Below are 20378 nucleotides of genomic sequence, written 5' to 3'. Positions count from 1 at the left end.
AAATACAGCAATTCTCCATGAGTGCGCGACCTGTTTGGATGTCAAGTAATATATATGTATTTTAGGGTTTAGAGATGTGTAGGGGTATAGAGTGGTAAGCGGATTTTTAAGGTTATGGGGTGGGTAGGAGTATGGGTGGCAAGGGTGATTATAGAGTTTAGAGATAGGTAAGGGTATTGGGTGGCAAGAGTTTTTAGGGATAAGGGGTTATAAGGGTATTTGGTGGCAAGAGTATATTGAGGATAATTGGGTGGGTAAGGGAACTGGGTGTTAAGGGTGTTTTATATGATTTAGGGGTTGGTAAGGGAATGGGTTGAATGGGGTATTTAAGGTTTAAGGGTAGGTAGGATATTACAGGTATTTTTAGGGCGGGTAAGGGTAATGAGTGTAAAGGGCATTCTAATATGTGGAGGGGTTTGGGGTTCGGTGGGTATCCTCCCTCCGAAATATATAAAATTTACCTTATAATAAGAATATCCGAGCCCAACACTAGATGGAAGGATAATTCACAGCATGTGTATCTGCAGCTACACATGCCACCGAACATATATATATATGGAAGATGTCACTTACCCAGTGTACATCTGTTCGTGGCAGATTCACATGCTGTGCATATCCCGCCATCTAGTGTTGGGCTCGGAGTTTTACAAGTTGTTTTTCTTCGAAGAAGTCTTTTCGAGTCACAAGATCGAGGGACTCCTCCCATTTCGGCTCCATTGTGCATGGGCGTCGACTCCATCTTAGATTGTTTTCTCCGCAGAGGGTGAGGTAGGAGTTGTGTATATAGTAATAATGCCCATGCAATGGAGTAAGTATGTATGTACATAATGTGCTTAAAAGCGTTATATTTACAATATTTCAAATGTACAAGTTTAATTACAGTCAACTTAAAATGGCCACAGGCTCCCGGGGAGGTGGAAGGGTGCATGTGAATCTGCAGCGTCTCATGCCACGAACAGATGTACACTGGGTAAGTGACATTTTCCGTTTGATGGCATGTGTAGCTGCAGCTACACATGCTGTGCATAGACTAGTAAGCAGTTATCTCCCCAAAAGAGTTGGTTTAGCCTGTAGGAGTTGAAGTTGTCTGAAATAATGTTCTTTGTACTGCTTGTCCTACTGTGGCTTGTTGTGTTAACACATCCACGCAGTAATGTTTAGTAAATGTATGAGGCGTAGACCATGTGGCTGCCTTACATATTTCTGTCATTGGTATATTTCCTAGAAAGGCCATCGTGGCGCCTTTCTTTCTAGTGGAGTGCGCCTTTGGTGTAATAGGCAGTTCTCTTTTAGCTTTAACATAACAGGTATGAATACATTTAACTATCCATCTGGCAATGCCCTGTTTGGATATTGGATTCCCTGTATGCGGTTTTTGGTAAGCTACAAACAATTGTTTTGTTTTGCGAAACTGTTTAGTTCTATCAATGTAGTACATTAGAGCTCTTTTTATGTCTAATGTATGTAATGCTCTTTCAGCTAGAGTCTGGTTGTGGAAAGAACACTGGGAGTTCCACAGTTTGGTTTAAGTGGAACGGTGAAATAACTTTTGGCAAAAATTTTGGATTTGTGCGTAGAACCACTTTATGTTTGTGTATTTGTATAAAGGGTTCTTGTATGGCAAAGGCCTTTTTTGCTGGGGGGGGGGGGGGCACACCCCTCAGTCAGGGATGAAAGGAATGGTGAGGGCTGCACTTTTATTTTTTACTTTGGGACGCTGCCATGCAGAAAAATCTACAAGACCGAGACACATCTGAAAACTAAACATCTAGTGGATTCCAGGGTGGTGTGTTTCACATGCAACCCGCACCATTTCCTTACCCACAATACCCTGCAAAACTGCAACTTTGCTGGAAAGCACACTTTTTTCACACATTCTTGTGATGGAACCTTCTGGAATCTGCAGGAATCCACAAAATTCCTACCACCCAGCATTGTCTCATCTATACCGATAAAAATTCTGCTGCACTTATCATCCTCAAAATGTTTTTTTTCAAACTGCCCTTTTGGACCCACTTTCGTTCCCCCTCAATTTCAACATGTTTTTGGCTCTTCCCTGTCACAGGCACTTGGCCCACCTACACAAGTGAGGTATCATTTTTACCTGGAGACTGAGAGGAAGGAAATATGTCCCGGTGCAGTGATCCTACATAGAAATGTGGGAAAAATGTGATTTTTTTAGCTAAATTTGAGGTTTGCCAAGGATTCTAGGTAAGAAAACATTGGGGGATCCACTCAAGTCACACCTCCCTGGACTCCTTCGGGTGTCTAGTTTTCAGAAATGTCTGGGTTTGGTAGGTTTCCATAGATGGCTGCTGAGCCCAGGGCAAAAAACGCTGGTGCCCTCCCGCATAAACAGGTAGTTTTGTATATGATCATTCTGATGTGTTCAGGTAGTGTTTTGGGGCATTTCCTGTTGCGAGCACAAGGCCTACCCACACAAGTGAAGTACCATTTTTATCAGGAGACTTGGGGGAACGCTGGGTGGAAGGAAAGTTGTGGCTCCTCTCAGATTCCAGAACTTTCTGTCACCGAAATGTGAGGAAAAAGTGTTTTTTAGCCAAATTTTGAGGTTTGCAAAAGATTCTGGGTAACAGAACCTGGTGAGAGCCCCACAAGTCACCCCATCTTGGATTCCCGTGGATGTGTAGTTTTCAAAAATGCATAGGTTTGATAGGTTTCCCTAGATGCCGGCTGAGCTAGAGGCTAAAATTCACAGGTAGGCACTTTGTAAAAAAAACACCTCTTTTCTTTGGAAAAATGTGATGTGTCCACGTTGTGTTTTGAGGCATTTCCTGTCGCGGGCACTAGGCCTACCCACACAAGTGAGGTATCATTTTTCTCGGGAGACTTGGAGGAACATAGAATAGCAAAACAAGTGTTATTGCCCCTTGTCTTTCTCTAAATTTTTTCCTTCCAAATATAAGACAGTGTGTAAAAAAAGACGTCTATCTGAGAAATGCCCTGTAATTCACATGCTAGTTCGGGCACTCCTGAATTCAGAGATGTGCAAATAACCACTGCTCCTAAACACCTTATCTTGTGCCCATTTTGGAAATACAAAAGTTTTCTTGATACCTATTTTTCACTCTTTATATTTCAGAAAATTAATTGCTGTATACCCTGTATAGAATGAAAACCCACTGCAAGGTGCAGCTCATTTATTGTCTCTGGGTACCTAGGGTTCTTGATGAACCTACAAGCCCTATATATCCCCGCAACCAGAAGAGTCCAGTAGACGTAACGGTATATTGCTTTAAAAAATCTCACATTGCAGGAAAAAGTTACAGAGTAAAACGTAGAGAAAAATGGCTGTTTTTTCCACCTCAATTTCAATATGTTTTATTTCAGTTGTTATTTTCTGTAGGAAACCCTTGTAGGATCTACTCAAATTACCCATTGCTGAATTCAGAATTTTGTCTTCTTTTCAGAAATGTTTAGATTTCTGGGATCCAGCATTGGTTTCACATCCATTTGTGTCACTGACTGGAAGGGGGCTAAAAGCACAAAAAATCATAAAAATGGGATATGTCCCAGTAAAATGCAAAAATTGTGTTGACAAATTGGGTTTTCTGATTAAAGTCTGCCAGTTCCTGAAAGCTGGGAAGCTGGTGATTTTAGCACCGCAAATCCTTTGTTGATGCCATTGTCAGGGGAAAAAAACCACAAGCCTTCTTCTGCAGCCCTTTTTTCTCCTTTAAAAAAAAAAAAAAAACGAAATGTTCACTGTATTTTGGCTAATTTCTTGGTCTCCTTCAGGGGACCCTGCAAAGTCTGGGTACCTCTAGAATCCCTAGGATGATGGGAAAAAAGGACGCAATTTTGGCATGGGTAGCTTATGTGGACAAAACGTTATGAGGGCCTAAGCGCGCCCTGCCCCAAATAGCCAAAAAAAGGCCTGGCACCTGAGGGGGAAAAGGTTTCCCAGCGATGGGGTTAATCATCCACACTTTTAATAACTATTAAATATAGTTGTTTTTCTAACTGGACTAATTCCCCAGGAAAAAAAAAAATCAGCATTTTTATCACTACTCTGACACTCCAAAATTGCAGTACAAAAAGCTGTTTAGAAAAACGTTTTCTTACACCCAAATGTCAAATATACATCAGAATACAAGTCAGCTTTGGTAGTAACATGAAGCAGTTATACCTTCTATCAACTATGACTATTTACTTACATATTTTACTGGCATGGCTTTTGCATAATACAATTTTATTTAGATGAGCAAAGGTCCTTGTGTTTGCATGTGGATAAACATATGACTGAAAATGTTTAAATGGCTACCAAAATCACAGCTCTATAAGGAAAGGCTTCACCAGCAAGGGAAGCAAAACATGGGAAAGCTATGTCTTTTGGGTATGGTGTACATGCCACACTATTTGAATATCACACTGCCAATCAACATTTACCTCTGCTTAGCTTCTTTCATGCATTTCTTCATTTCTGCCTCCCTGCGAAACATAACTGCAGTGTTTTGCACCTGGCGCAAAGTTGCCTAGAACAAGAAAAACCTTGTGTTAACAAACATCCATGCAACAAGCGAGTTTTGTCAATTTAGTTGGGCTGTGATTTGATAATATTTTACCAATTTCAACAAGCAAAGAAGAATATCCTGTTTTCACACATGCCCAATTTATTAAGTTGCAGTTTTGTGACACAAATGACAAAAGCTCTAACAAGGGATGAACCGCCTGATATGAGATAAAAGCATTTGAGAGGGGAGCGAGCAAGGTGCAGTGCTGCTGAAGATGTGTGTGACTCTGACTTTGCAGTATGTCTGATGCTTAGTGATAAGCTCCTGGTGGAACTTTTATCAGTGTATTATATTTTCAGGCCTGGGTGCGATTGCACAGTGAGAAGTGTCTGCCCTAGTGCAACAGTCACATTTAAGCAGGGTTTATACATGGGTGAAAGTGACTGGTCCCAGTGGAGAAGTTGACAGAAAATGTGTTCCTAAACCAAAGTCTTTGGACCACAAAGCTTTCAAGCACTTCTATATTGCAGCCTGTTCTGGAGAGAGCTACAGGCTTTGCCCTAACCCTGGGTGTGCCTTATCTGAGTTGAAATCCTAGGCACACTTGTGCACTAAGGTGAATGTGATGTACGACTCTAAATTTGGAATAGTATGAATTTTAGATCTGAGCCTTAGGATTGGTTGTGCCTGATCATGCTGTGATGTGTGTCCGAAGAGCAGATGTGCCTGACCCTGATTATTACGTTTGCCCTAAGGTGGGTCTACCTGAAACTGGTTGTGATACAAGCATAAGGTTGGGTGTGTTTCATTGTGTGTCTGATGTATGACCTAAGGTTGGGTGAGCCTGATCATGCTGTGATGTATGCTCTAAGGCTCGGTGTAAGAGACGCTAGTTTCTATGTATACCTAAGATTAGGTCAATCAAATCATGGTTGTAGAGAAAGCCCTAGGCTTGGATGTGTCTCATTGCATGTGTGATGTATGCTCAAATGCGGAGTACTTCTGACCTAAGATGTGATGTATTACCTAAGGTTGGGTAAAACTGTTTTCAAGTGTGGGGTAATCCCCATGGGTAGGTGCGTCTTATTACACATATGAACTTTGCCTCAAGATTGAGAGTAACTGACTTGGAGTCTGATGGAGTAAATAGTGGGTGTGCCAGAGCCTCGGTCTGCTAGATAACCAAAGGCTGTCTTACCGTGGGTATGATGCATACCCTAGAGCTGGATGTTCTTTTAACCTATGCCCCAAGATCATGTGAATCTAGTTTCCTCAACGATAGATACTCGGTGACTGGGTAAACCAGACCAAGTATGACAAATGCCTAATGGCTGGGTGTCTTACTCTGGTTGTGATTCAATGATAAAACTGTGACATAGGCTTTGCAGATAGTCACCCTAGACTCTCTTGAAAGGTCTCCGCTGAGTCTTAGTTCCAATGCACGAGCTTTGCTCTCTGCTTCTCTTGCCTTCTCCTCCGCTGGTTCAAGAAAAATAGAACAACAATAAGAGAGGTTAGATCTTTGCTTTGTGTAAGCAACCAAGCTGTTCTCTGCAAACAAATATGAGCAGTTGCCTCCAAAGTCTAAATATAGAATTTTAAATTAGAACTCCCCATAAGCTATGCCAATACTTAAGTTATTGCTTATGAATTTTGATGCCCATTCATCAACCTCATTTAAGTCTTGTCATAATGTACGTAAAGTTAAATCTCTTCCTAAGAATTTAGAGACACCCCTGTAGTCCATTCTTTACAATCACAATGTTAATGATCTGAAAAGCTCAGGTTCAACATTCCTGGCATTTGCCAGTCTTAAATTATGCCTCGCTAGAAGTAAATTCAGATTTAAAAAAACTTGAAAATCGGATGTGTGGGATATATATACTATGTCCAGCCCATGTCACCGAACACACCCACTCAACAACTGCAGGAAAACAGAGAGATATTGTCTAATCTGTCCTGACAGCCATCATCAATTGGCCAGAAGAGATGACCAAGGCTGCAAGGATAGTATGGTGAGTCATTTTCTCCAACAGTGACATTGAGCTATTAGATAGTGCAAAATAAATTATTATAGCCAACGTCATAATTACATACATCGTAGCTAAAACGTGCAAAACACAATTAATCACAGTATAACAACAAAGTTCAGTCACCAAAACAGAAACAACATCCCGCAAAAATGTACTCAAAGTGAAACAAACATCAGTAGCATTGAATCTACATTGTGGAGGAAATAAATCCTTGCAAAGCCTATTGCCATTTTATAGCTCGGCAAGGATGGCACTGTGTCAGTACTAGGCTTAAAGATTTTGTTGGATAAATGGCAAAAGACTTTGTTGCTTCCTAGCTCGGTGTGGATGGCAATGTGCCAATCCCATGCTTAAAAACATTGCTAGAAAAACAGACATTTGAGGTGAGAAAAAATGTTTTGCTGGTGTTGCAGGTTGCCCCTTACTATAGCTGCTCTCCACCTAAACTTGGGAACTACCCAGAGTTCTCTCTTCTGTTTTGCGCATGGGAAGTTTTGGCATGATCTGTCAAGTGGGGGCCAAGAAAAAAAAAGGTGGGGGGGGGTCAAAAAAGTGTGTTTCCCATGTTAATTCCTATAGGAGCTTTAAACACAACTTCAGCCCAAGCCACTGGATGGAATTACACCAAATTTGGCAAAAAGCTAGCTGTCAGTAAGCTGATTGTGCTTTCAGTTCTTTGGTGTAAATCAGTTCAGTAGTTTTTGAGATATTAAAGGTAATCCAAATTTGTTTATCTCTGGCCCTGATTCTTCACAAATAATTAAAAGCTCATGCAGGGAAATGCAGAGCTCTCTTTGGCTGCTAACACTTCAACCAGCAAGTGTTGCCAGCCATCTTGGGACTCAGCTTCGGCCAAGTTCTATGAAAAAGATTTAAAAAAAATAAGACAAGGGGCCAGAGTAGAATCACACTCGCCCCTTAGCTCTGGGGTCCCAGAGCTAACTGCTCCCACCAAACAAAAACAAATAAAGTCCGCTTTCTGACAGTGGGAGCTGTGAAACAGCTCCAGCTAGCAGAAAGCAGAGTTTTCATCTGTTTCCCTGCATGCAAATATGCGTGCAGGCAAACAGATGCAAACATTGCTCAAGAAGCGTGGAGCTGCTATTTAGAGCAGCTCTCTGCTTCTGGGAGCAATGCAGGCTCCCGCAGGATGCGGGGAGCCGGCTAGACCCACTGGGGCCTTCAGGCTCCCCCTGCAGTCCTGTCACTCTCTCTTCGATCCGATAATGGGATGGAAGAGAGAGCGAGAGGTTGCCATTTGAATGGTCTCTCCATGCAATGACTTCAAAGAGTAAGACTAGCAAGATGTTTGGTACGAATGTTATAGTTACATTTGGATTCAGAGCGGAACAGAGTGACTTCTGGGCTAATGGTAAAGGTTTTGTGCTTTCACTCAGTAGGCTAAAGGTTCAAGTTCTAGTATTGTTGGGCAGTGTTTGTTTATTTACTAGTGTTTAGAAAAAACTCACTCTAAATATATCATTCATCAAAGCCTTAAAAACTCTCTATCTCTCTCCCTCTCTTTCTTAATTTTTCTTTTTCAATCTCTTTCTCCCACTCACACACTGTAGGAAGTTGGCTCTGTATGTGCTATTTCAAAGTAAGGAATAGCATGCGCAGAGTCCAAGGGTTCCCCTTAGAGGTAAAATAGTGGTAAAAAGAGATAATACTAATGCTCTATTTTGTGGTAGTGTGGTCGAGCAGTAGGCTTATCCAAGGAGTAGTGTTAAGCATTTGTTGTACATACACATAGACAATAAATGAGGTACACACACTCAGAGACAAATCCAGCCAATAGGTTTTGTTTTAGAAAAATATCTTTTCTTAGTTTATTTTAAGAAACACAGGTTCAAATTTTACATGTAATAGCTCATTTGAAAGGTATTGCAGGTAAGTACTCTAGGAACTTTGAATCATTACTTTAGCATGTATACTTTTCACATAAAACACAATAAGCTGTTTTAAAAGTGGACACAGTGCAATTTTCACAGTTCCTGGGGGAGGTAAGTTATTGTTAGTTTTCACAGGTAAGTAAGTCACTTACAGTTTTCAGTTTTTGGTCCAAGGTAGCCCACCGTTGGGGGTTCAGAGCAACCCCAAAGTTATCACACCAGCAGCTCAGGGCCGGTCAGGTGCAAAGGTCAAAGAGGTGCCCAAAACACATAGGCTATAATGGAGAGAGGGGGGGTGCCCTGGTTCCAGTCTGCCAGCAGGTAAGTACCCGCGTCTTCGGAGGGCAGACCAGGGGGGTTTTGTAGGGCACCGGGGGGGACACAAAGTAGCACAGAAAGTACACCCTCAGCAGCGCGGGGGCGGCCGGGTGCAGTGTGCAAACACGCGTCGGGTTTCCTTCAGTTCTCAATGGGAGACCAAGGGGTCTCTTCAACGATGCAGGCAGGCAAGGGGGGGCTCCTCGGGGTAGCCACCACCTGGGCAAGGGAGAGGGCCTCCTGGGGGTCACTCCTGCACTGAAGTTCCGTTTCTTTAGGGGCTGGGGGCTGCGGGTGCAGGGTCTTTTCCAGCTGTCGGGAAATGGAGTTCAGACAGTCGCGGTCAGGGGGAGCCTGGGGATTCCCTCTGCAGGCGTCGCTGTGGGAGCTCAGGGGGGACAACTTTGGTTACTCACAGTCGTAGAGTCGCCGGAGGGTCCTCCCTGAGTTGGTTGTTCTCCACCAGTCGAGTCGGGGTCGCCGGGTGCAGTGTTGCAAGTCTCACGCTTCTTGCGGGGAGTTGCAGGGGTCTTTAAATCTGCTCCTTGTAACAAAGTTGCAGTTCTTTTGGAGCAGTGCCGCTGTCCTCGGGAGTTTCTTGTCTTTTTCGAAGTAGGGCAGTCCTCGGAGGATTCAGAGGTCGCTGGTCCCTTGGAAAGCGTCGCTGGAGCAGGGTTCTTTGGAAGGCAGGAGACAGGCCGGTAAGTCTGGGGCCAAGGCAGTTGGTGTCTTCTGGTCTTCCTCTGCAGGGGTCTTTCAGCTCAGCAGTCCTTCTTCTTGTAGTTGCAGGAATCTAATTTCTAGGTTCAGGGAGAGCCCTTAAATACTAAATTTAAGGGCGTGTTTAGGTCTGGGGGGTTAGTAGCCAATGGCTACTAGCCCTGAGGGTGAGTACATCCTCTTTGTGCCTCCTCCCACGGGGAGGGGGTCACATCCCTAATCCTATTGGGGGAATCCTCCATCTGCAAGATGGAGGATTTCTAAAAGTTAGAGTCACTTCAGCTCAGGACACCTTAGGGGCTGTCCTGACTGGCCAGTGACTCCTCCTTGTTGCTTTCTTTGTTTCCTCCAGCCTTGCCGCCAAAAGTGGGGGCCGTGGCCGGAGGGGGCGGGCAACTCCACTAAGCTGGAGTGCCCTGCTGGGCTGTGACAAAGGGGTGAGCCTTTGAGGCTCGCCGCCAGGTGTTACAGCTCCTGCCTGGGGGAGGTGTTAGCATCTCCACCCAGTGCAGGCTTTGTTACTGGCCTCAGAGTGACAAAGGCACTCTCCCCATGGGGCCAGCAACATGTCTCTAGTGTGGCAGGCTGCTGGAACCAGTCAGCCTACACAGATAGTCGGTTAAGTTTCAGGGGGCACCTCTAAGGTGCCCTCTGTGGTGTATTTTACAATAAAATGTACACTGGCATCAGTGTGCATTTATTGTGCTGAGAAGTTTGATACCAAACTTCCCAGTTTTCAGTGTAGCCATTATGGTGCTGTGGAGTTCGTGTAAACAGACTCCCAGACCATATACTCTTATGGCTACCCTGCACTTACAATGTCTAAGGTTTTGCTTAGACACTGTAGGGGCACAGTGCTCATGCACTGGTACCCTCACCTATGGTATAGTGCACCCTGCCTTAGGGCTGTAAGGCCTGCTAGAGAGGTGTCTTACCTATACTGCATAGGCAGTGAGAGGCTGGCATGGCACCCTGAGGGGAGTGCCATGTCGACATACTCATTTTGTTCTCACTAGCACACACAAGCTGGTAAGCAGTGTGTCTGTGCTGAGTGAGGGGTCTCTAGGGTGGCATAATACATGCTGCAGCCCTTAGAGACCTTTCCTGGCATCAGGGCCCTTGGTACCAGAGGTACCAGTTACAAGGGACTTATCTGGATGCCAGGGTGTGCCAATTGTGGAATCAAAAGTACAGGTTAGGGAAAGAACACTGGTGCTGGGGCCTGGTTAGCAGGCCTCAGCACACTTTCAATTCAAAACATAGCATCAGCAAAGGCAAAAAGTCAGGGGGTAACCATGCCAAGGAGGCATTTCCTTACACACACCCACTCAGACCCTTACACACTGTAGGAAGTTGGCTCTGTATGTGCTATTTCAAAGTAAGGAATAGCATGCACAGAGTCCAAGGGTTCCCTTAGAGGTAAGATAGTGGCAAAAAGAGATAATACTAATGCTCTATTTTTGTGGTAGTGTGGTCGAGCAGTAGGCTTATCTCATTTGAAAGGTATTGCAGGTAAGTACTTTAGGAACTTTGAATAATCACAATAGCATATGTACTTTTTACATAAAACACATTTAGCAGTTTTAAAAGTGGACACAGTGCAATTTTCACAGTTCCTGGGGGAGGTAAAGTAATGTTAGTTCTTGCAGGTAAGTAAACCACCTACAGGGTTCAGATTGGGGTCCAAGGTAGCCCACCGTTGGGGGTTCAGAGCAACCCCAAAGTCACCACACCAGCAGCTCAGGGCCGGTCAGGTGCAGAGGTCAAAGAGGTGCCCAAAACACATAGGCTTCAATGGAGAAGGGGGTGCCCCGGTTCCAGTCTGCCAGCAGGTAAGTACCCGCGTCTTCGGAGGGGAGACCAGGGGGGTTTTGTAGGGCACCGGGGGGGGACACACAAGTCAGCACAAAAAGTACACCCTAAGCAGCGCGGGGGCGGCCGGGTGCAGTGTGCAAACACGCGTCGGGTTTCCAATGGTTTTCAATGAGAGACCAAGGGGTCTCTTCAGCGTTGCAGGCAGGCAAGGGGGGGTCTCCTCGGGGTAGCCGCCACCTGGGCAAGGGAGAGGCCCTCCTGGGGGTCACTCCTGCACTGGAGTTCCGATCCTTCAGGTCCTGGGGGCTGCGGGTGCAGGGTCTTTTCCAGGCGTCGGGATTTCAGAGTCAGGCAGTCGTGGTCAGGGGGAGCCTCGGGATTCCCTCTGCAGGCGTCGCTGTGGGGGCTCAGGGGGGACAACTTTGGTTACTCACAGTCTTGGAGTCGCCGGGGGGTCCTCCCTGTAGCGTTGTTTCTTCACCAGTCGAGTCGGGGTCGCCGGGTGCAGTGTTGCAAGTCTCACGCTTCTTGCGGGGATTGCAGGGGTCTTTAAATCTGCTCCTCTGGAAACAAAGTTGCAGTCTTTGTTGAACAGGGCCGCTGTTCTCTGGAGTTTCTTGGTCTCTTGTAAGCAGGGCAGTCCTCTGAGGATTCAGGGGTCGCTGGTCCTGGGGAAAGCGTCGCTGGAGCAGTTTTCTTCCGAAGGAGGGAGACAGGCTGGTAGGGCTGGGGCCAAAGCAGTTGGTGTCTTCTTCTCTGCAGGGTTTTTCAGCTCAGCAGTCCTCTTCTTCTGTAAGTTGCAGGAATCTAAATCCTTAGGTTCAGGGAAGCCCTTAAATACTAAATTTAAGGGCGTGTTTAGGTCTGGGGGGTTAGTAGCCAATGGCTACTAGCCCTGAGGGTGGGTACACCCTCTTTGTGCCTCCTCCCAAGGGGAGGGGGGTCACCTTCCTATCCCTATTGGGGGAATCCTCCATCTGCAAGATGGAGGATTTCTAAAAGATAGAGTCACTTCAGCTCAGGACACCTTAGGGGCTGTCCTGACTGGCCAGTGACTCCTCCTTGTTATTCTCATTATTTCCTCCGGCCTTGCCGCCAAAAGTGGGGCTGTGGCCGGAGGGGGCGGGCAACTCCACTAGCTGGAGTGCCCTGTGGTGCTGGAACAAAGGGGGTGAGCCTTTGATGCTCACCGCCAGGTGTTACAGCTCCTGCCTGGGGGAGGTGTTAGCATCTCCACCCAGTGCAGGCTTTGTTACTGGCCTTAGAGTGACAAAGGCACTCTCCCCATGGGGCCAGCAACATGTCTCGAGTGTGGCAGGCTGCTAAAACCAGTCAGCCTACACAGGTAGTTGGTTAAGGTTTCAGGGGGCACCTCTAAGGTGCCCTCTGGAGTGTATTTCACAATAAAATGTACACTGGCATCAGTGTGCATTTATTGTGCTGAGAAGTTTGATACCAAACTTCCCAGTTTTCAGTGTAGCCATTATGGTGCTGTGGAGTTCGTGTTTGACAGACTCCCAGACCATATACTCTTATGGCTACCCTGCACTTACAAGGTTACTAAGTTTGGCTTAGACACTGTAGGGGCACAGTGCTCATGCACTGGTGCCCTCACCTATGGTATAGTGCACCCTGCCTTAGGGCTGTAAGGCCTGCTAGAGGGGTGACTTATCTATACTGCATAGGCAGTGTGAGGTTGGCATGGCACCCTGAGGGGAGTGCCATGTCGACTTACTCGTTTTGTCCTCACCAGCACACACAAGCTGGCAAGCAGTGTGTCTGTGCTGAGTGAGGGGTCCCCAGGGTGGCATAAGATATGCTGCAGCCCTTAGAGCCCTTCCCTGGCATCAGGGCCCTTGGTACCAGGGGTACCAGTTACAAGGGACTTACCTGGATGCCAGGGTGTGCCAATTGTGGGAGCAAAAGTACAGGTTAGGGAAAGAACACTGGTGCTGGGGCCTGGTTAGCAGGCCTCAGCACACTTTCAATTCAAAACATAGCATCAGCAAAGGCAAAAAGTCAGGGGGTAACCATGCCAAGGAGGCATTTCCTTACACACACCCACTCACAGACCCACTAAAACCCTTACACATCCACTCACAGACCTACACCGACACTGACAGACCCTCTAAGACACTGATGCACACACTGTCACATCCAGAGAGATACTCTTACAGCGAATCTCACCCCCAGATAAACCTTCTCACACCTATTCTCACACCCAGAGACAGGACTCAGCCAACTCCGTTCATGCATGCACAGAGTGGGGTTCGGAGGTTAGAGGTGTTGACTGCAGTGTCTGGCCGCAGGACAGGCCCTGCAGCCACCCCCCACCGTGCATGGCCTTTAGCCGTGCGAGGTGCGGCCTGGTCTTTACTTTAAAGAAACCATAGAAATTCACTGAAAAAAGAAAGGTTACAGTGATGTTATAGTTAGGCTCACATTTTAAACATACAAAACCATAGAAGACCCATAGTAAATGCAGTGTATGGCGGACAGGGCAGACAGGCAGTGTGCCATGTTAGTCTGTGTTTTAGGTTTGCACCAGAACACTCATCCGGCAATGGCAGTGCTGTGTGCATATGGATGCATGGCCCTAGAGGGTGGCACAATCAGAGCTGCTGCCCTCAGAGGCCTACCCCTAGTGCCCCATGCCCTGGGCACATAGGTGCCTATTTACTAGGGACTTATAGTGGTAGCTAAGGGTGTATCAAATTGTGTCAATGCATCACAACAGTCTTAGGGAAAGAACTCTTGCCCAGGGAACCTTGTTAGCAGAGGCACTGGACACTACAATTTCTAGGTCACAGCAACATCAGGCAATAAGTGTGGGGCTAACCATGTCAAACAGAGGCCCTCTCTCACAGGGGCAAATCTATACATCCAGTGTGCTGGGAAGCCTATTAGATTTATCAGTGAAACTAGTTCTGTTGGGCATCTGCCATGAAGTGACAATTTCCATATATAATAAAACATTTTGTAATATAACCCTTATAACAGAAAAAACCAAGATGTCAATTATGAAAGAAACAGAATCCTCAACTTGTAATAACTGATATAAAAGAAAACCTAAAACCATCGATAGATGCACGTTAGGAGAACAGGTTACATACATGAGCACTGGGTGCTCCAAGTGTTTAATAAAATAAGGGGGGTCATGGAGTGATTATCATGGAATTTGTTATGTTAGATGTTAACTCTGTCTGAAGAAAGATGTGAGATGGCTCTCTATTAAACTATAAAGTTTTATTGTGTGACCAATATATTAGACACATTGCTGTCTTATCATACAAGTTACGTATCTTCTGTAATGCCTTATCTGGTAGACACAATATCTAGTTGCAGATTCCTTGCCTTAGAAATTCCCCAGGTGTCAGTCTGGATACTGAGATTTTTCTTGAGCAGTGCCTCTCCTCGCCCGCCGTTAGGCAGTGCCGATCAGCTCTGCGTCTGTTATCGGTGCCGTGCACGCTGGATACGACGCGAGTCATAGATGGCACCCCGGCGTACTGACGTCAGTTTCTTTACATGACCACTGGCGCATCAAAACTAAGGCCCTGAAAGGGAGTCCCTGTCCCTAAAAATCAGTTGGCAGAGCGGGGAGGATTGGTGGGTCGGTAAGCAATCTGCAACTAGATACTGTCTCTACCAGATAAGAGATCACTGCCGGTAAGTAACTTGTCCACCTGACAGAGACATTTAGCTGTCAGTTCCTTACCTTAGAATAGAGACCCAAGGAATACCATTCCTGGAGGTTGGCCTGCGAACCAAGATCATACTAGAAACTTCTGCAGGACCAAGCGGGCAAAGTACTAGTCTGTACAGACCCGACTGTCAAGGCAGTAGTGTGAATGTGTGCAGAGATGCCCAAGTTGCCGCCTAACAGATATCAAGAACTGGAACTCCGTGTGCTAACGCAGTGGTTGCAGCTTTAGCTCTGGTGGAATGAGCACACAACCCCTCAGGGGGTTGCTTCTTAGCCAGTACGGTCCATCTGGAGATGGTTCTCTTCTGCACTGCTTGGCCTTTCTTTGCACCGACATAACCAACAAAGAGTTGATCATCCACCCAAACTCGTACGATCAAGGTAGAACACCAACGCTCTTTTGGGGTCCAGGCAATGTAGTCTCTCCCATTCATTAGAAGGATGTGAGTGTGTGTAAAAAAGTAGGCAAGGTGATGGATTGTTCTACATGGAAGGGCATTACCACTTCTGGTAGAAAGGAGGCCCTAGTGTCAAGCACCACTTTGTCAGGATAGATGGAAACACAGGGCAGCTTATGACAATGCCTGCAGCTCCCTCACCCTGCGGGCAGATGTAACAGCCACAAAGAAGGCAGTTTTCAAAGTGAGAAGCCTGAGAGGACAGTTGTGGAGAGACTTGAAAGGAACACACATCAGAAATGTCAAACCTATATTCAAATCCCTTTGGGGCATAACAAATGGAGATGAAGGAAGCATATGAGTAAGGCCTTTAAGAAACCTATTTACAAATGAAGACTTCAACAAAGATGGTTGATCAGGCAACTGCAAAAAAAGCAGAAAGGGCAGACAGATAACCTTAGAGAGTGGCAGAAAGGCGGTCAACAGACTTGTCTGCACACCATTTCACAAATTTCTTCCAATGACAGGCATATACAGTTTAGGTGGAGGGGGCGCCTGGCTGCCAAGATTACATCACAGACTTCGGGTGGAAGGTCAAAAGCTGTCAACTGCCGCCACTCAATCTCCAAGCAAGAAGGCAGAGAGTAGACAGGTTCGGGAGGAAAACCATCCGTTGCTACTGTGACAGAAGATCCTCCCGAAAGGGCAGTCTGATCAGAGTATCAATGGCCATGCTTAATGGCTCAGGATACCAGACTTTTCAGGCCCAGTCCGGAGCCACAGGGATTACACTTGGGACCGGTCATTCCTAGTCTTCTTGAAAACTCTGTGCAGAAGTGGTGTGGGTGGAAAGGCGAACAGGAGGCCTGATTTTCACTCGCTGACAGACTGCCACCTTGGAAACTCCAACGTGCAATACTGCTGACATTGTGCGTTCTTGAGGAGGCAACAGATCTAATCAAGGCTCTCCACACTGCTGAAAGACACCTTACACCACCTTTGGATTGAGAGGTCATTTGTGATCGCCTAAGCATTGACGGACGAGTTGCCCGAATGGAAGTTGAACAACTACAGAAATGTCATGTTGTTCCAGCCACGTCCAGAGGCACAGAGCCTCTTGACAAAGGGTCCATGAACCCAACCCCCCCTGGTTGTAGCAGTACATGGCAGTGGTGTTGTCCGTGAACAGCTGTGGTACCTTCCCTTTAATGCTAGTCTGATCACCCGGAGATTGGTGTGGAGTCCGGACTGCGCCAGAGACCAGACGCCTCTGATCTCCACCTCTCCCAGGGGGCCACCTCATCCCGGAAGTGACGCATCTGTCATTACTGTCAGATCTGGTTGAGAAAGGAAGAGGGATCTGCCTCTGACCCAGTTGCGGTTCATTAGCCACCACTGCAGATATGGCACAGTTCCCTCCGAGATCTGGACCATGCAGGAGAGATTCCCCTGATCGTGCACCCACTTGGACTTCAGGTCCCACTGCAGAGCCCACATATGCCATCTGGCATGAGTCACCAGTAGGATGAAGGAGGCCATGAATCCCAGCAGTCTCGGAGGCAGTCTCACAGGAATCCAGGACAGAGGCTGAAATCATAGCCTGAATATCCTGGACTCGCCCTTTGGGAAGACAAGTCCGAAAATGCACTTTGTCCCGAACAGCTCCAATGAAAGGGAGCATCAGAGGGAGTCGGTGTGATTCTGGCACATTTATAGTGAACCCCAGCTAATGCAGGAGGTCCGCTGTGGTCCAGAGGTGGGAGACGACAGCCTGGGGCAATCTCGCCTTTAACAGCCAGACATCGAGAAAGGGGAAGACTGAAAACCCTTGTAGGAAAGTACCCTTTCTGACATGGTTATCCTCCACCTTTTGCTTGATTTCTGATCTGGCTTTGACTGTTAGTGTACTGGGCCCCTGCTAACCAGGTCCCATTGCCAGATCTCTTTCCCCAAAACTGCACAGTTGTTTTGCAAAATTGGCAAACTCTTTAGCTACCACTGTAAGCCCCTAGTAAATGGTACGGACGGTCTCTGAGGGCTGTAGCACCAGTTGTGCCACCGTCAAGGACCCCTCACCTAATCTACACAGTGCTGCCATTGCAGACTTCTGGTGTTGGTGCAAGCTAAATTGAAAACACAACCTGTTATACACTCCTGTGTGCCAGCCCCCCTATCACTGCATGTGCTAGGTGTAAGCCACCCCTAAGGCAGGGTGCATCCAGGCATATATGCAAGAGCAGATATGGCCCTGCTATATCTCTGTCGATTCTGAGACATAGTAAGTGCACAGGAAAGCCATTTTAAATGCATGTACTGGACATTGGTTATTATGAGTTTCCACAGCTACAATATGGCTTCTCTGTATCCTGGGATGTTTGGTATCAGACATCTCAGAATAATAAACCCTCACTGACCCCTGTGATGGATTTATTAAAAAATGCACACAGGGGGCACCTTAATAAACCTGCCAGCTACTAGTGTGATCACTGACTGGTGGTGACCAGTTCAGCCACTACCGACGTTTTTCTGGCACCCCAAGGTGAGAGCCAGCAGTCTCGAGGGCATGAGACAAAGGCCTGCTCCGGGCAGAGGTGTGACCTCCTTTCCCAGGCAGGATGGACATTCCAGGGTGAGGAGCTTGAAAGGCCTTGCCATCTTTGTGATGCAACGCAGGTCTCTACAGAAGGTGGAGATGAGCAACCCCCCTGTCCTGACCCCACTTTTGGCAGCAGCACAGGTGGGAAAATTAGTTAAATTAGGAGGAGTGCCCACTTCCTGCCAGTCCCACCCCTAAGGCGGACGAGCTAAAGTGGACACTACTTTTTAAATTCCTCCATTTTCCTGGGAAGAAATAAGACGACTAGGATTAGGGCTATGCCCACCTCTCAGCAGAAGTGGTCAGAAGATGGGTGTAGTCACAGAACTTAGATTTCAACAGCCTAAGAAGACCCAGACAAAGAAGAGTTGCACCTGGAGAAGAGGAAAAGAAGTAGCTGACTTGGAACCAGCCCCTTCGGCCTGCCTGCTGACCACAAAGGATCCTGCGCAAGAAACCAACTCGTCCAGCCTTCAATAAAGTCTCCTGTGGGCAGCGGACTTGCGCTGCAAGAAGAACTCCAAAGAAAAGACTCTGCAGCTGCTGGATTCCAGAAACCCGACACCGGAAGTGACCACTGCACCTGACATCCATGACCTGAGGTGAAGCCAGCCAATGGTGCCAAAGCGGGTTCCCAGCTGCCCAGAGACTAAATCCAGTGTAGTCTCACCCATCTTGGATTCTCCAGCAATTGCACACAGGCCCCCTCTCCCACAGGCTTGTGGTGAGAGAAGATCCATCATCTCTATTAACTACTGCACCCAACCCTTGACCATAGCTGAGGTGGCTTATTAGTGCTAATGACGTCCCCCGGCTCCTAAGAGCTCGAGTCCACAATGGGTCCACCACTGCCGGACTCCCCAACGACACCTGCAGCCTCAACGCACAGGACCCTCTGACCGAGAGTGCTCACAAAAGTGAAAACCTAACGCCGAAAGACACCCCTGCATTTGTCACCCCTGAGGAAAGGAGAAAAGGACCAAAGGTGCACCCATGTCCCCGAGCACCCCAAGTCTACTACTTACCTGCTTGATGCCTCTGACTGGCTTCCTAGACAGAGCCTGCATTCACAAGGCCCAAACTCCCATAGGAAACCATTGGGTACCCAACGCCTTACATCACCTCTGCACTCAGCCGCCACAGTGCCGCCCGGGGTAACCTGTTGGTATGGTTCTGGACAGTGCCCAGTATTTACCTTTGCTCCCTGAGCTCGACCTAGTAAGTCATTGTTAACCTTGTGTTTGCTGAACATTGTTTTTCCTCCAGATGATAACATTGAGAGATCTCTGAAAATTGCACTGTCCATTTCTAAAATTGCAAAGTATTTATGCTTAAAAGTCTACTTTTCTGATTACTACGTTGGTGGGTTTGAAATATGTATAAAAAGAATTGTTGTTTTCTAAATTGGTCTCCGATTTATTTTTTGAGGGTGTAACTCATTTATTGCCTCTGAGTACAACAAATGCTTAGCACTACCCTCTGATAAGCCTAACTGCTCGCCCACACTACTCTGCACAGTGTACTTTATAAACCGAGCCAGCTACCTACAACCCTGATCTGCACAGAAGAGCTGCGACCACAGTCATCAACTTGGTGAACACCCGAGGGGCGCTGGTAAGGTCAAAACGGAGCATGGTGAACTTAAAGTGCTCGCAGACTACCGTGAACTGCAAGTAACATTGTGGACAGGCAGTATGGGGCTATGGAAATACGCGTCCTGCAAGTCCAACATTACCATCCAGTCTACGGAGTCCAGGGCAGATACAACTTGAGCTAGAGGGAGCATTTTGAACATCTCCTTCTTGAGAAAGAGATTGAGAGACCAAAGGTCTAGGATAGGGTGAAGGCCCTTGTCCTTTTTGGGCATCAGAAAGTAGTGTTAACAACCACAACCTACTTCTGCCACAGGGGCCCTCTCTATGGCTCATATGGGCAAGAGAACCGTAACTTTCTCTTGAAGAAGTGTCAAGTGATCCTCCGTTATCCGATCGTAGGATGGTGGCAAGGATGGAGGAGTAGTCTTGGAGGGGAGGGAGTAGCCCCATTGGACTATCTGCGAAACCACCTGCCTAACGTGATGGACAGACAGTGGAGCAGGTGATGACGAATCCTGCGTTCTACTGGTACCTGGTGGGGAATCGTCAGACTTGGAAGGTTTGAAGGCAGCTTAAGTTGGGGGGGTGGACTGGCCAAATCGCTGGCTCCCTGATCCACGAGGATCCCATGTTCCCGGCCACGTGGAGACCAGGCAGCATGCACGCCACTGGTGGCTGGATGGAACGGACATGGCTGGGTGTCCCTTCCGTAGCCATGAAAGGGGCGAAAAGCAGACTGAGGGGGACGAGGAGCTGGCACGAGGCCCAAGACCTTGGCCATAGCACGAAAATCCTTGAAGCGCTTGAGCGCTGAGTCTACCTTGTCACTG

General features: G+C 47.0%; 1 protein-coding gene across 3 annotated transcripts in view; it reads right to left on the bottom strand.

Annotated features, from left to right (window-relative positions):
- Positions 1-20378, bottom strand: part of MORC2 (MORC family CW-type zinc finger 2) — a 353542-nt gene that overhangs the window by 174775 nt on the left and 158389 nt on the right. For all 3 annotated transcript variants that reach the window (XM_069214663.1, XM_069214664.1, XM_069214665.1), the window contains exons 12-13: positions 5872-5954; positions 4411-4496 (exon numbers count right to left, since the gene is read on the bottom strand). In XM_069214663.1, the coding sequence (XP_069070764.1) occupies positions 4411-4496; positions 5872-5954 (169 nt within the window). The remainder of the gene's footprint in view (positions 1-4410; positions 4497-5871; positions 5955-20378) is intronic.

The sequence above is a fragment of the Pleurodeles waltl genome, chromosome 11 (genome assembly GCF_031143425.1).
Source record: "Pleurodeles waltl isolate 20211129_DDA chromosome 11, aPleWal1.hap1.20221129, whole genome shotgun sequence".
NCBI lineage: Eukaryota > Metazoa > Chordata > Amphibia > Caudata > Salamandridae > Pleurodeles > Pleurodeles waltl.
This window is presented reverse-complemented; position numbering and strand designations above follow the sequence as displayed.